Consider the following 15,999-nt stretch of genomic DNA (forward strand, 5'->3'; position numbering starts at 1 on the left):
GCTACTCTGATCGAGTTTCAGCCTGGTCAAAAAGTGTGGGTCATGATCCCAGTGGAGCCTTGTGCGCTCCAAGATAAGTGGATTGGGCCCTTTGAGGTGGTGGAGCACAAGAGTAATGTCACCTATCTGGTGGGCTTGCAGTCTCCCAGGAACCCTTTGCAGGTCTGCATGTGAACTGCCGTAAGCCCCAATTGGAGAGGTCCGAAGTGGGCAAGATCCTAGCGACAGATGCTGGAATGGATGAGGAGACTGAGCCTGTTCCTCACCTCCTGTCTGCAAAGGAACATGATGGGTCAGTGGACGATGTAACTCTCCCCCACGCCCTGACCCCTGAACAGCAGAGGGACTGCCGCCAGCTGTTGGGGCAGGTTGCCGCTCTGTTCTCCTTAACCCCAGGTTTTACTCAGTAGTGTGTCCATGAGGTGGATACTGGGGACAGTCCTCCTGTGAAGCACAAAATTTACAGGGTGACTGATCAGGTCCAAGCTTGCATCAAGGAGGAGGTTTCCAAGAGTTACTGTTAGGGATGATTGAGCCCTAAAACAGCCCTTGGGCCTTCCCAGTGGTCTTGGTCTCAAATGCTGCCGCTCCTGGTGCCACGCCAGAACTCAGGTTCTGTGTGGACTTGTGAGGGCTCAATTCTATCACCTGGACTGACGCACAACCCATCCCCAGAGCTGATGAGCTCATACATCAGTTGGGAGCTGCCAAGTACCTCAGTACGTTTTGCTTAACGTCTGGGTCCTGGTAGATTGCCTTAACTGATGGGTCCAAGGAGAGGTCTGCATTTTCAACCCCAGAGGGGCACTACCAATTCTGGGTAATGCCCTTTGGGGTGAAGAATGCCGCTGCCACCTTTCAGAGGTTGGTCAACCAGGTGCTGGCTGGACTGGAGGGTTTTTAGTGCCACCTACCTGGATAATTTAATTCCCAAAAAATATTAATTCCCTGAATTTACACAATAATCAGTAACTAATTCTCATACACCTAAAATACGGAGATAGGATGGGCATGCTCTCTGCGTCTACCTGTTACTTTTCAATTTGAGTAACTGAGATTGCTGAGTTCTCTCACAGAGTTAGATGGTTTGAGACACATTTTCTGATTGAGGAATTTTGGGGCTATTCCTTTTTTTTTTTGTAAACAAATTTTATTCGTCAAAGACACGTCATGCGAAGCTCCGTGACCCAGAGACTTCAGCCATATCAGAAGACAACATACCAGCTTTGACATTTTCCTCATGAGATATCGTGTGTAAATTACAAAAGAGACATGCAGAACCAATGCAGTCCCCTCCCTTAAAAAAAATAACACCACCCCCCACGGGGCTATTCCTTTTTAACTTGCGCACCTGCAACAGGACATCTATATATTTTTGATTACTATTGATGACAGTGGTATCTGCAGTTTTCCTAGTGCCTGCTTCTTGTGAAATTCAGGAAGGGTAAGAGCACCACCATTGTAAAGCAGTGGGGTTAGGGGGACGGCCAGGAGTGCAACAGTCCAAACAAATGTCCCCAGAAACATTTATATAAAGTATTCCTATGTCTCATAGGGAATTATATTATTGACCCCGGGAGAAAACTCATTACACTTCAAGCACTCCTGGAACTTGGGATTTTTGGTCAGAGGCTTTGAAGAGTGAGCATTCCTGGTGGTTGGTCCTAAAACAGCAGTAGTGACATTTTATGACTAGAAGAATGACTCATGCACCCATTTCATGAAAATTAAAATGCTTTTTTGACAATGGAAAAGTTGACAGCGAGTCATATGTTTTATGGCTTAATCAACAACACAAAGGTAACAGTCAATCATTACATGTTTACTGAAGGTCACTGAAATGTTTGGAATAGTTTTATTGAACAATCACAAGGTTAACAATGAGTCATGACAGGCCTTAAAGAATGTCATTCTAAGATAGCACCATTCATAGTGTTTAATGGCGTTGCATACGATTAGTAAGACATATTTCTACTTTTAGTAAGGTTGATCTGACTATTATTAGCTACACCCCGTTATAGTGAGGGTTTTGTAGCTATAGGGTTCAGCACCTGATAGGGGCATGAACAATGAGCAGGGGGTCACCAAAGAAATTTCCACCTGCCATTGTGAACATATTTGGAAATGAATGGTTAGTATCACTTAGAAAAAAATAACTTTTCATGTTTATAATGAATACACCGACTGGACAATAATTTGTTTGTTGTGTACCTGCAGACTCCAGCACTAGGCCACAGCACATCACCTCACTTGGACTGCTCTGCCTCATTCCCCTAAAGGATTCCAGCTCTATAACAGTGTGCATGGTTCCCAATAGACAGACAGTTGTGGACTTATTACTTCTGAAGGAATCATAGCCTTCACAACTAATAACCAACTTTCTTACAATGCCTCATTGATAGGGCTGTTGGCTTTTTTTTACTTTTCAACTTTGTAATACACTCTTTTCAATATGTTGCATCAGATCATCATCAGTTATAGACACCTTGCAAGTTTATCTAAGCTTCTTACCTTTTAGTTTGTATTGTTATGCTTTATGTCCTGCTTATTTTGCCATTTATTTCTTAGTTACTTTTTTAAGGGTGTGATTGAGAATGTAAGCAACTCTTAATATTGTTTGCATGCTGACTATATTTGGGCAGTATCATGTATGTGTTGGAAAGAGTGGTAAATATGCATCAACCACTGGCATTAAGGCAACTAACATGGTAGAGGGCTCCTCACAGGTCTCAATACATTTTTCCCATGCTCAACCCAGGGTAGATTGGCTGCAAGCAGGCAGGCTTAACTTAGAAGGAAGGTTTGTATAGCATTTAAACACTAATTCAGAAAATAAATAGGACACAACACACGATAAAACTCCCACACCAATTCATAAAAATAGGAAATATTTGTATCTTTAAAATGACACCAAAATGACAAACATCCAATGTAGGGAACGGGAGGTATGAATTTTTAAAAATGTAACGCTATATAGCACTTAGAAACCTATAAAGCCACTCTGGCACATCCGGTTGTGCTTGACCGGGAAAAAGTCAAAGCTTCAGACCAACCGCGATGGAGCCGTGCTCGGATATCCCTTGCGGTAGGCCATGCTCAAAATTTTACCTTCGGACTTGAAAACTTTTCTGGAGCTTTTTCCGCCGAGGTCCCTCGATGTTCTTCACCAGTCGGGATTTGGTGAGGGTTTGTCGCATTCCTTTTCAGATAGCTCCCAGTCAAACCCTGGAAGCCAGACCTCCGGAGGTTTTCTGTGGGACAAACCAGCAGGTCAGGCCAGCTCACGGTTGAAGGTGGCCGGCTTGGCTCTTGCGGTTGAGTTGGTCCCCTTATGATGTATTTTTCCAAAGTTGTTCCAAACTTCTCTAAACTTCTGGAACTTCTTCCTGAAGTGCCTCTTGAGGGTCCAACATGTCCAAAACGCAATCCAAGGGTCAGAATTGTGGGATTTATCAATACCATTCTCCTAAGTCCTTGAATGGTATTTTATTTAGTTCCTAGCAATATTTATGCATTTATAAACTATTGCCATGTTATTCTTTAGGGCTAGGCTTCTACACTGGGGAAAATGCAATGTGCAATTTCTCCATCATCGGGGCATATAAAACATATTTTTTATGTAGGCCCTGCTTATCTTACATACCTCCACCCCCCCCCCCCCCCCCCCCCCCCTGAGACACCTAGGGGAGACTTTAAGGATCCGGAATATGCAAAAATAATATAGAACCTCACTCCACAGTGCTCCTAGCACCAAAGTCGGTTTTGGGAGGAACTTTACTACAATGGGGAAAGTGAAATGTTCAATTTCTTTATTCCCAGGATAGACAAACATATTTTATAAGGGCCCTCTTTATAATGACATGGTCCCCACCCCTGGAACACCTAGATGAGACCCTGGGGGTACCTAAAATGCCACAATATTGTAGTTAATCATTTTTGTAAGTGCCCCAACTACCAAAACCGAGTTTGGGCACAATATACCTCTAAAAGCAGTGCACACATGCAAGTGTGAAAAGAGCTGCTAGTCTTTAAACTGCCATGCCCTATTATATACTAGGGGCTTATAGGTAGATTTCATCCCCCTGCCTTATTATCTACTAGGGATCTATAGGGTAGGATGTAGTGATCGGCTAATCACTGTCTAGTGTTCCAATGTGCCAGTCACTCCCAGAGGGCTGGCTCACATCCCACCCCACACCCATCCACCACAGGTGACCCTGACAATAAAAGGGGCCGGGCGCACGTGCCCTGGGCCAAATTCTACACACCAACTAACTGTGTCTGCGTATACTTATTTAGCGTGCATGAGAGCCTAGGGCCCTGCACATTACATTGGCGACAAGCGAGCTAATCTTGCATGTGCAGCTGCCTTGTTTCAGTGGATGAAAAAGGAGAGTACTGCCCGTGTCGAGGGCACCCCCTGCAGGGCATGTGACGAGCCCCGGGCCTGAAGGAGATGAAAGAGGTGATCGGAAGCCCACCCCGCACCTGACGTGTCTGCAGTACAGGGCGGCACCCAACTGAGGGAACCTGTGGTGTGACCCATGCCATCGACCTGCTGAGGCCCAGATGGGAAAGAGAAGTGGAGCAGGAGCCCACCCCGCATGTGAACAGCCTGAAAAACGGCAGGCATAAGGTGAGCCAGCGGGTTACAGGAAGAGCAGTGAGGGGGTGTCCCCCCGTGCAAAGTAGAGTGGGAGAGCCTCATGACGCCCACACAATGAGCCCAGTATCTGCCATCCAACAAACAAGGGTGGAGAGACATGAGGTGGTTGCAGAGAGCGGCGAGACCCACTGCGAGGGAGGAAGAGACTGAGCCAGGCACACCAGCCCGGGCAGTCCAAAGGGGGCTGAACAACTGTGGAAGTGGGCTGCCGGAGGGCGAAAGGTGATCCTGAAACGTGTGTCATGGGCAGCTGTCGGTAGTGGTGCCCCGCCTGTGGGAAAATGACAGACAGGCCATGCCCGCATGGTGTGAGGTCCTGGCGCAGCCTGTAGGCAACAGAGAATGCCTGTGTCCCAGTGCGGGGTTGAATTAGCAAGAGAACAAGAGTGCAGGCGGCTCCATCCGCTGCAGCCAAGCAAAGCATGCCACCCCCCCACCAGAGGGAGAAGACAACTGGTGAAGTGCCGCGGGTGCAGCCAGAAAGCTGGAGTGAGTAGGAGAGATAGAAAAGACTCACCACAAAGGAGAAGAGGTCCTGCTGCGGGGTGGCAGTCTCACGGGGTGTGGTTTGGCGGCAGCCGACGGGGGTGTGCTTTGTCCCTGAGGCCTGGGGAGGTGCTGCAAAGAAGTGTAGATTGTTTGCGGCACCAGCGAAGTGTGGGGCCCCTGCACACCGGCAACAGAGTTCCCCCAGTAGCACAACCAAGCCGAGAGGGAGGAATAGTGGCAGTGTCACCTAGAGGCCGTGAGAGGCACTGCAGCCTTCCATGAAGAAGAGTAAAGTTTAAGGAGACAGTGCAAGGGGGACGCAGCAGCAATTTCAAGCAGCCGTGCATAGAGAGGGTCAGCAGCACCTTTGCAGTGAGCAGGGCACCGCAGCAAACTGAGCGATAGTAATTTGAAGAAAAAAATAAACTAGTACATAACGAGACAAGCTTAGAATGGTGGCTTTGACACCCAGTGAATAGGAGAGAGATGGATTGGGACCTCCACTATTGTTCATAGGGAGTGTTCCTTTGCAACAACAGGGCATTAGTGGTCTAGAGAGGCAGAATGGCCTGCCGTGTGAAGGAAAGGCAAAGAGGCACACAAACAGCTGCTGCAGGCAGACGTTGTTGAGAGAAAGAAGACCTGCCCAACCAGAACAAGCGGAACTCCAAGTGAGTGAGGCATAAAGGGTGAAATACTCAGTAAGCACTGGAGGAACTGTATACAGAAAGGCTGCCAGAGCCTGATAAGGAGAGTGCAGTGGTGCCTAGTGGCCACAGGTGATCACTGCAGCAAGCAAGGAAAATGGGAGTTTGCCACCGGGAGAGAAGGCAGCAAGTCCCTGAACGGTGAAGGAGGAAGTGCGCAGCATGCTCGCCCAGTGGTGAGAGGAGGCCACCGCAAGTGGAAGACGAGCAAAGAGCGCACAGAGTGAAATGGCGCAGAAGATGTACCCCAGACGTGGATGGTACAGGCTGGAGCTCGAAAGCAAGGAAGCCAGGTGGTCACACGGCATGATTCATCCTGTCAAGCCAGCCCGAGAAGAGGCTGCAAAGAAAGAACCACGTCGGGGTGGTATTGAGGCGCCTAGAGCGCGTCCTCGAGAAAGAAGGTCGCAAAGAAGACAGCCTGACAGGCGGTCACGAAGAAGATGACCTGCCAGAAGGTCGTGAAGAAGACGACCTGCCAGAAGGTAGCGAAGAAGATGACCTGCCAGAAGGTCGCGAAGAAGAAGACCGTCCAGAAGGTCGCAAAGAAGACGACCTGCCAGAGGGTCACGAAGAAGACGACTTGCCAAAAGGTCGCAAAGAAGATGATCTGCCAGAGGGTCACGGTGAAGATCGCCTGCCAGAAGGTCGTGAAGAAGATGACCGCCAGAAGTTCGTGAAGATGATGACCAGGAGGTCTGACAAGATTAACCTGGAGTCGGAAGCAATGAATGGGAGAAAGTTGCGACAACAGGTCTGGTCACTGAAAGAAGAGAATGCATTGTCCATGGGGTAGGACAGGACCAGGGAGACCCGTGTAAAGAGCACGTCACACGGAGAGGCCTGGTTAGAGAAGCGCAAGACCGGAGGGGACTAGACCGCGTCACAAAGTGAAAGAACAAGAAGAAGGTAACTGTGTGGCAGGATGCCACCGCGAAGAAGAAAGGAGAGAGGAGTGTGTGATGTGACAACTCACACACCGGAAGGCAAAGGTGACAAGTGCAAAAACATCTGACATGGAGCACAGAACCTGGAGAACATCGGTGGCACTTGGAGAAAACAACTATCCACAAGTCTTTGGAAAACCTGGTGATTGTAGAGGCGAGCAGGCTGGACCATTCGTGACATCCACCTTTGGGGTCGCATGGGAGACTGGACGGTGAGACTGCTCGGACGTATGGAAGAAGAGGATCCGACTACCCCACACCAGACCATGGTGACCCAGGGGCAAAGGCCTCGGGGACGAGGATGAGAGCAGGTCCCGCCACGAGAGATGAGTCTACAGCCGCCTTTCCACACGTCCCAGGAAGATGAAGATCTCGTGTTTAGTGGATGGAGTAAACACCTACCCTTCAGGTGGACTAAGGACTTGAAGGTGTGACTTGTAGTGATTTCTCCACACACCTGGCAAGTGGCGTTGGAACGACACAGCAAAGTACACCCAGTCTAGTGGAAGCCTGGTGAAGAGGGCCTCCGGGATATCCTGTGAGAGGGGAACACCTGCGAGAGGGGCATCATGGTGAGAGGGATGGCTTGCAACCATCCCACCATTTCGTAGAGAGAAGCAAGGCTGCCTGCATGGAAATCCCACGACAACCAGGACTGATTTGTGAAAAATTACATCTATCAGCTCCACCATCACTCTACATTCTCCGTCACCAAGAGAGCTATGCCTAGAAAGACATTGCTGTCAACTTCCATGCACAGAGTTGAAAGGAGACCGAACCCGAAGGGCACCAATGAACTGTGCCAAATAGAACTGGTGGTCTTAGCTGCTGTCATTGTCTTTGCCGTGCAGGCAGCCAAAGAGACTCAGCTGATGTTTCTGTTATTTATTGTCTTGTTCCCTCCCACAGGTTGGACTCAGTTGGTTTTTTAAATAAAGTTTTGGAGGGATGTAGTGATTGGCTGATCACTGTCTAGTGTTCCAATGTGCCAGCCACTCCCAGAGGGCTTGCTCACACCCCACCCCACACTCATCCACCACAGGAGTCACTGGACATGTGACCCTGACAATAAAAGGGGCCGGGCACACGTGCCCTGGGCCAGTTCTACACACCAACTAACTGTGTCTGCGTATACTTATTTAGCGTGCATGAGGGCCTAGGGCCCTGCACATTACAGGTAGGTCATGCCAATTGTAAGTGTACCCACATGTTTTAGTGTGTTTTCACTGTGTTTCAACATAGCACTGGCCCTGGGCCTGGTTACACAGAGCCCAGAGACAGTCAGAGTCAGGTACCACCAGTACCAGCCAGCAAGAAATGTGAGTGCACAGGGAACACAGTATGACTTTGCAACAGTATGCTGTGGAACTTGTTCTTGCTTATTGTTTGTTGATTAACCAAAATAGGCATGGCCTGTGTTTAATATGTGGAGTGGACATGGAATGTCTGTCATTTTCAAAAGATAGAATGGAAGACTTTTAGATTCAGTCTCGTGGGAATATTATAGAACTGTCTAGTTTGATGATTCCATACCTACGTAGCTTACCTATTCCTGATTTTCTTCGCTTTCTGTCACTTGTAGTCCTGAATATATAATAGGACAAAGAGGATTACAAGTACTAGGATGCAAAGGAAAAACTAGAATTAGGAGACCTACTCACATATGGAATTGGGAAACTTAAGATCTTTGTGAGGAGTTCCAGCCCTAAACTGGCTGCAACTGTGTGAGCCTTGCTATTAACTAACTCATTAACGCTTAGGTACTCTGCACTTTCAACCAGGTCAGTTTTCTTTGTAGGACGTCCATCAACACGGAATAAATCTCCAACACTGAGTTTTTGTAGGCTAATTGTTGTAGGTGAATTATTGGGTCTATGATCTCATTATTTAAGGACATCATAGTCTGGTGTGAACAGAAAAACAGGGTAGTTTTACTTGTAAAAATATCTTCCGCTAAGACTCTATTTATTAAAATCAGAATGTTGCAAAGGAATGTCTTTCAATGTCATTTATTTTATTTATTTATTTGAAAGGTTTTTTATACCGCTGGCTCGACCCAGAGGTATCAGAGCGCTTTACAAGAGTACAAAAGGATTATAAGACACAGCATTGTTATTCAGAAGCAGAGCATTCATGTAAAACACCAAGAAAATAAAACAAGAATGGCAAAGGGCAATGTACATGAATTTAAACACTAATCAGAGGCACAGGCTATAGCAACGCATTCAGAGAGGCAAAAATTAAAACGAGTTCGTTCAGACAGAATGGGCAGGGAGCAAAGTATAAGTGAAAGCTCTCACGGAGGGCTAGTTTGAGCAGTAACAAGAAGTAAGGTAAGGTTACGTAAAAGTGAAAGGAGGGAGAAAAAAAGATTGGGGATTGGGCTAAGGATGAGAAGTAAATGGATAAGAATAGTGAGTAAGGCAGATAGGGGCATATCAACAAGGGCTTTATCTCTGCTTTTTTGGCTTTAAAAGCCAAAAAAGCAGAGATAAACCTAGCACCCTATCAACAACAGGGTGCTAACATGCAAATTGGCATGTTAGCACCCTTTTACTCTACCCTTCCCCTTGCATCTCTAATGAGATGCAAAGGAGGCGTTCCAGAGTAAAATAATAGGAGAAATGTCACTAAGCGACATTTCTCCTATTATCAAGAATATCGCTAACCCTGTTAGAGACAAAAAAAGCAGCGCTAACCTCGGTTAACGCTGCTTTTTTACGTCTGGTATTTTTCTGACTTAGCCATGATATCCTATGGAAGGAGGATATCATGGCTAAGTTTGTCTGTCCCTATCAACAATCTAACGTGAGATTATCGCTGGGTTTCCAGAGATAATCTCACGTTAGCCACTTAGCGTGAGGATTTTTATCGCTATTGAGATAAGCGTTGCTAATAGCACGCTATCTCAGCGATAAAAATCCAGCGCTAGCCGGCGATAATTATCCTAGCGCTAAGTGCGCTTAGCGATAATTATCGCCGGTTGTTGTTGATATGCCCCATAGTGAGAGATTTTTGGAGGAGAGGGGGAAGGGTAGTAGATGGAGGAGAGGGGAGAGATGGGGAAGGGGGAGAGTGATCAGGGTGAAAAATAAGAAAGAGGGGAGGGAAAGTTGAGAGGAAGGGATGAGGAAAGGGAAGGTCAGGATGGGGGAGGATGAGTGATAGGGATGGGGAAGGGTGAATCAAGGGAAAAGGGATGAGGTAAATGATAAACAAGGCAGTGGAGGCTTGGTGTAGGGTCGGGGGTATGGTTATGGACCCATATATTCGTTGAGTAGGTGAAGTTTGAGGTCTTTTTTAAAGCTGAGGTAGGAGGGGTTACATCTCAAGTCCTTGGGGAGAGCATTACCGATGAACGGTGCATTTCCAGAGAAGGAGTGTGATTCTGTGGTTCTCTTTTTAGACAAGGGGGGGAAGAGGAGGAGAGCGTTAGTGCTTCTCATCGGTCTGCACTCTCCAGCTTTTTTGAGTTTCGGTGAGAGGTAAGATGGAGTATCTTGGTGGAGAGCTTTATGCGTAATGCATGCTGTCGTGTAGGAGGATCTACCTTCAATTGGCAGCCAACTAAGGGCCTTAAGGGTTGGGGAGATGTGGTCAAAACGCTTATAGTCCGTGATTAGCCTGGCCGTTAAGTGGAGTACTGATCTGAGGGGGGCTATGTGTACTTTAGGGATTCCTGTGAGGATAGCGTTACCCTAGTCAATTCTTGAGAGTACTAGAGATTGAACAATCCCTTTGAAATCCTCAGGTGGAATAATGAAGGGTTTGATTTTCTTCAAATGACGAAGAGTGAAGAGTGCTCCTTTGGCTGAGTTTTGTATGTGGTCGTTGAGAGTTAACTTTTTATCAATGGTGATCCCAAGAGATTTCACTGAATTGGATAGGGAGAGCGGACAGTTAAGGGCATTAAGGACAGAGATCCAGGATTGGATTGGGCGCTTGTTGTTTTTTGGAGAGAAGAGGATGATTTCAGTTTTTATTGCGTTTAGTTTGAGATGATTGGAGAGGAAACCGGATTGGATCTTGCTCAGGGTATTATTAAGATGAAGTACGTCAGAGTGAGACCTAATCTTATAGTAAAGTTGGGTGTCATCAGCATAGAGGTGATAATTGATTCCGGCTTGTTTCAGAATAAGGGTAATGGGTTCCATAAAGAGGTTAAAGAGGAACGGGGAGAGAATAGAGTCTTGTTGGACATTTAGGGAGATAGATGCAGGGTTTGAGAGGCAATCTTTGATTTTGACTTGTTGAGTTCTGTGTTGGAGATACGAGGCAAACCATTTGAAGACAAGACCGTTGAGACCAAAGCGAGTCTTAAGCGAGTTAAGTAGGGAATTGTGGTTGACTGTATCAAAGGCAGCAGAGAAGGCAAGGAGAATAAGGAAGCAAGACTCACCCTTGTCAAGGGAACAATGGAGGTCATCGACTATATTAAGCACAGCGGTTTCAGTGATGCAGCATTTTTTTAACATGGATTGAAAGGAGTCAAGTAAATTGAAATTGTTAACGTGTTTGTCCAATTGGAGTAAAGCAAATTTCTCAAGGGCTTTGGAAAGAAGTGGGAGGCTAGAGATAGGGCGGAGATTGTTCAGGTCATTAGGATCAGCAGTGAGATTTTTGAGAAAACGAGAGATTTGTCCAAGCTGAAGGGAGTAAGGGAAACATCCTGTGGACAGGGAGGTCTTGATGATAGTAGTCCAATAAGGAGCGATAATATCGTTTAGGTCTTGGACAAGGTTAGAGGGTAGAGGGTCTTTGGTGTGTGAGGTCGGTTTAAGTTTGGCAATGATGTTAAAGACTTCACTCTCAGTCACAGGGTGGAAGTTAAGCCAGGATGCATTGTTTTTCAGCTGTAAGCACGGAAGGTTGGAGTAACATGTGGGTGGGAGGAAGGGTCAGGAGATCGAGTGAGCGAGGTGGGAACGTGAAGGTGGGAGGAAGGGTCAGGAGGCAGAGTCAGAGGTGGACTCAGCGAGGGAGGAACATCAAAGGATGTGTCAGTAACAAGGGTGGGTTGGGTGGTATTAGAGTTAGATAAAAGGATTGATCAATTTTGGAGATTTTGTCAGAGAAGAAGTTGGCGATGTCCTCACATTTGTCAGTTGAGGCAGTTAGCATAAGGGGGGGTTGAAGATGTTTGATTTAGAACTATGTTAATCAGTTCTCTGGGTCTTTTTTTGGCACGATCAAGTAGTGTTTGGAAGAAGGTAGCCTTTTCATTGAAAATGTGTTTCTTGTAGGTAGATCTAGCAGCTCAGAGGTGGGCTAGATGGGAGGCAGAGGGGTGTTGTCTCCAAGTTCTTTCCATCAATCTAAGTGAGCATCTTTCTTCATTGTGGTCCGAGTTAAACTAGGTTTTGGATGAAATGTTTCTTTGTTTCTTTTGTTTGAGATGGGCTAATATGTCAACTACATCATTGACGGTCTTATTGAAAAGCTCACTGAGCTCGTTGGCATCTTGGTAGGGCGAGGTGAGAAGAAGTTGTGCTTGGAGTTTAGACTCCAGTTCACCACAGGGCATTTGATTCAGGTTTCTGGTCCATTTCAGGGGTTTGCAATTTTTAGCGGTGGGATAGAGGGGAGTAGTTTCGATCTTGAACCAGATGAGGAGATGGTCTGACCAGTCAATAGGTAGGATGTTGGAAAGGGAGGCCAGGTCATTGTTGGAAATGATGGCGTTGAGAGTGGCCCTTTGGAATGGGTGGGAGTGTGACATAATTGAAAAGCGCATGCCGTGAAAGTACATGCTGGTGTGTAGTGTATTACAAGATCTCCCAGACTAAAAAATCCCTTGTTATTCTTAATCTCAAACTGCACCACTGTACCTCAAGTTCCACTAGTTGTTGTATGGGTGCCACCTATAAGTTCCATTAGGAAAGGGCACCACATGGACAAATTCTTATCACTCAATCCTGACCTCCCTGTAATTTGCCAGCTAAATTAACTGAACAGTCAATACAAAGACAGTTATAGCAAGACCGGATACAATTCACACTAACCTGAGTCAAAGCAATTCTATTTTGCTACACTAACAATGTCATCACATTGAATATATTGTTCAGGTGACATGTTTCGGTGTACATCACGGTTATATTTGAGCTCAAAGGATAACTCAATACCAAATCTAACTCATAAGGTGTATACATTGGTGATTTGTCATTAAAGTTAATGGAAAAGAAGCATACACGTTATTATAGGCCGGGCATAGGATAAAAGATCGTCGGAGATCAGAGGAAAGAGGGAACCCTCCTTTAAAAAAAGAAAAATAATGGATTGGAGGTTGATGAGTGGAACCCCCTTACACACACACAAAACTAACATGAAGAAACAAATATGTTTTTCAATAATTACTTTTTACCAGGTAGGTTTGGACAATCTGGAGAAAATTATTCTTAAAGAAAGATAATCGGGAAAGGGTAAACGAAAAGAATTCGTCATCACCATTTGCAAAAGGTTAGTCTTTTGACAGGAACACATATAGCCATATAGGTACCTTGGTAAATACTCAGGCTAACAAAGCTTTCGTTGTTTTGGTGAAGATATTCATCCTCTTCAAAGCTTAGTTGGAAGCCTTATTGGTGGAGGCACACGGTCATATTAGCAACCACAAATGTAGCCTTAATACCAAAAAATGTATTAGCAATATCTCTGTAACATTACTGTAATCCTTCACAAGAGGTAATAGCCAGTGATGAGAGCATGCATTCTACCACATAATTTGAAACAACCATTATGTTCTGAGCTGGGACAGCCTCACTTGAAGTTATCAAGAATACTGTTTCCAATCCTAGGCTTTTCACCTACAAATCACTGCCTTCAGGTGTGTTAGTCTGATTAGAACAATGGAAGCAAACCAACAAGCAGACCACCTGCAATGGGTTAGGATGTCACGTGAAGGACTAAGACTTGAAGCGTTGTACAAGATAACATTGAGTAGGGTTGTCATGAAAAATATCACACTCACACTAACTATGGTTTATGAAGTAAGACTTTGCAGCTCACCGTTATTTTTTATAACTGTGGTTTGTTGTTTTGCTTCATCTATATGTATACCGTGGACTTCTACAGTCACAAAGGGGTTAAGTTTGTCACCTATGAGAGCCTCATCTGAAATTAATAATTGATTGCCGCAAATTATCTGCAAGAAAAAAATTAAGAAAAGCCATGTTTAGAACAGATTGCATTTGTCAGAGAATCTAATATATTCTTGTTTTTATCAGTTACTTTGGCCAACGACTGGTTACATTGTAAGGAGAACAAAATGATATCCAAAACAGACACAAATGCACTTCCAGGATTTCTATACTCACTCCGGGTATGCTTTTTGGCTTCTGTACACTGTCTAGTTAACATGGTCTCCAGCTTGGTCCCTGCTCCTATACTGATAAGGTTTTGCAATTCCAAGGCATTCTTTGTTTGAAATACACTGCTGTGGCAACAAATGATGGACGGAATGTTGAATAAATCTAACCTTCACCCCCAGTCAAGAGATCTGGGTTAAATCCATAATTTCTTTGCTCACCTTGCCATCCCAGTTTGGACCCAGCCATATGCAAATCAGTCTTGAGCCTGCTCATCATGGGAACAGTCCAGTCCAAACAGCCCAGCCTGGTCCTCTCTGGACCTGAAACAAGTATCCTGGGACCAGTTTGGGGGAATAGCCTCTCATCAGCCAGGCCAGCTTGAATCCAGTGGCACATCGTGCAAGGGAACAAATCCTGGGCAGACCCATTTCACTTAGGGCGAAACTTGCAGTATCAACAGATGATGGATGGAATGTTAAATAAATCAAACATTCAGCTTCAGTCAAGAGTTCTGGTTTAAATCTATCATTCTTTTGCTCACTCCGCTTCTTGGGGTTGCTATGGTTGCCCCAAGTGGCCAAGGGTATGCTTAGATGTCGGTCCCTTGCATGCTGTGCCACGGGATTGCAGATAGCCTGACTAACAAGGGGTGATAAACCAAAAACGGTCCCAGGATGCTTGTTTCTGGTCCAGCGAGGACCTGGTCTGGCAGTTCGGGCTGGACTGTTCCCATGGGGAGCTGGGTCAAGATTGATTTGCATATGGTTGGGTTCAAACGTTGGTGGCACAGTGAGCAAAAGGACATTGGATTTAACCTGGATATCTTAAATGTGGGTGAGTGGTTGAAAAGTTTCAGCACTCCATCCATCATCTTGTTGTGTTTGCTATGTTCACCCTAAGTGGCCATGGGTATGTCCAGACGTGGGTCCCTTGCTCGCTATGCCACTGGACTCAAGCTAGTCTGGCTGATTAGGGGTGATACCCAGAAACCGATCCCAGGATGCTTGTTTCTGGTCCAGGGAAGGCCACGCTTGGCAGTTTGGGCTGAACTGTTCTCATAAGGAGAATGGTGAAGACTGATTTGCATATGGCTGGGTCCAAACAGGGGTGGCATAGTGTTCAAAAGAACAATGGATTCAACCCAGATCTCTTTACTGGGGGTGAGTGCTTGAAAAGTTTCAGCACTCTGTCCATCACCCTGTTGTGTTTGCTCTGTTTGAAATTCAGACACCTGTTTTTACCCCACAAAAGGATTGCTTGGTATGACATAAAAGAAGTAGTTTGAGGAGGTCTTCTAAGCACCATTTGTTTAATATTTATAGTTAGGTTTGCCCTACAGACAGCTCATTGTCACTAGTTCAGCAACACCAAAATGATAGTGGTGGAGGATAAAGATATATTTGTAACTGTAACTTTGGCAAAGTTTAATTTGTTCTGTTATTTATGCATCAGGTTCTCTGTTTTAAGGACAGGGAACCCTCAGATCAAAAAGAGTAATCAAGAATTGTCAAGAACAGTGGATAGTACTTTCAAATTTGATCGCAGCTTTATTCACTAATGTGTTTTAAATATAGTAGCTGTTTATTAGATGAAATCTGGCCACACTGCTTCGTGCGGGGCAAAGCCTTGGTGCAATTGAAAGGGAAATCAAATAATATTGATGGGGCAATAAACTCGAGTGACTTGCTGAAAGTGAAACTAACTCAGAATGATATATTGTGTGGGGCCTCACATTGCTTCTTCTTTGGGTTAGGCTATGGTCCAATCCTCTGGCATTGGTAAAGAAACAATCCCTAAAAGAGACTCTTGTTTGAATATCAAATCTTCTTTTATTGAGTTTAACCTGTAGAAACTTGATCTGAGCTACATTTAGGGTCCTCCCG

The 15,999-nt window shown here is 45.5% G+C and overlaps 1 protein-coding gene across 3 annotated transcripts in view; it reads right to left on the reverse strand.

The window, feature by feature from the left end:
- Positions 1-15,999, reverse strand: part of PLCZ1 (phospholipase C zeta 1) — a 1,132,435-nt gene that overhangs the window by 92,289 nt on the left and 1,024,147 nt on the right. For all 3 annotated transcript variants that reach the window (XM_085652690.1, XM_085652689.1, XM_085652688.1), the window contains one exon: positions 13,815-13,950. In XM_085652690.1, the coding sequence (XP_085508816.1) occupies positions 13,815-13,950 (136 nt within the window). The remainder of the gene's footprint in view (positions 1-13,814; positions 13,951-15,999) is intronic.

Source organism: Triturus cristatus, chromosome 4_1 (assembly GCF_964204655.1).
Source record: "Triturus cristatus chromosome 4_1, aTriCri1.1, whole genome shotgun sequence".
In the NCBI taxonomy this organism is placed as follows: domain Eukaryota; kingdom Metazoa; phylum Chordata; class Amphibia; order Caudata; family Salamandridae; genus Triturus; species Triturus cristatus.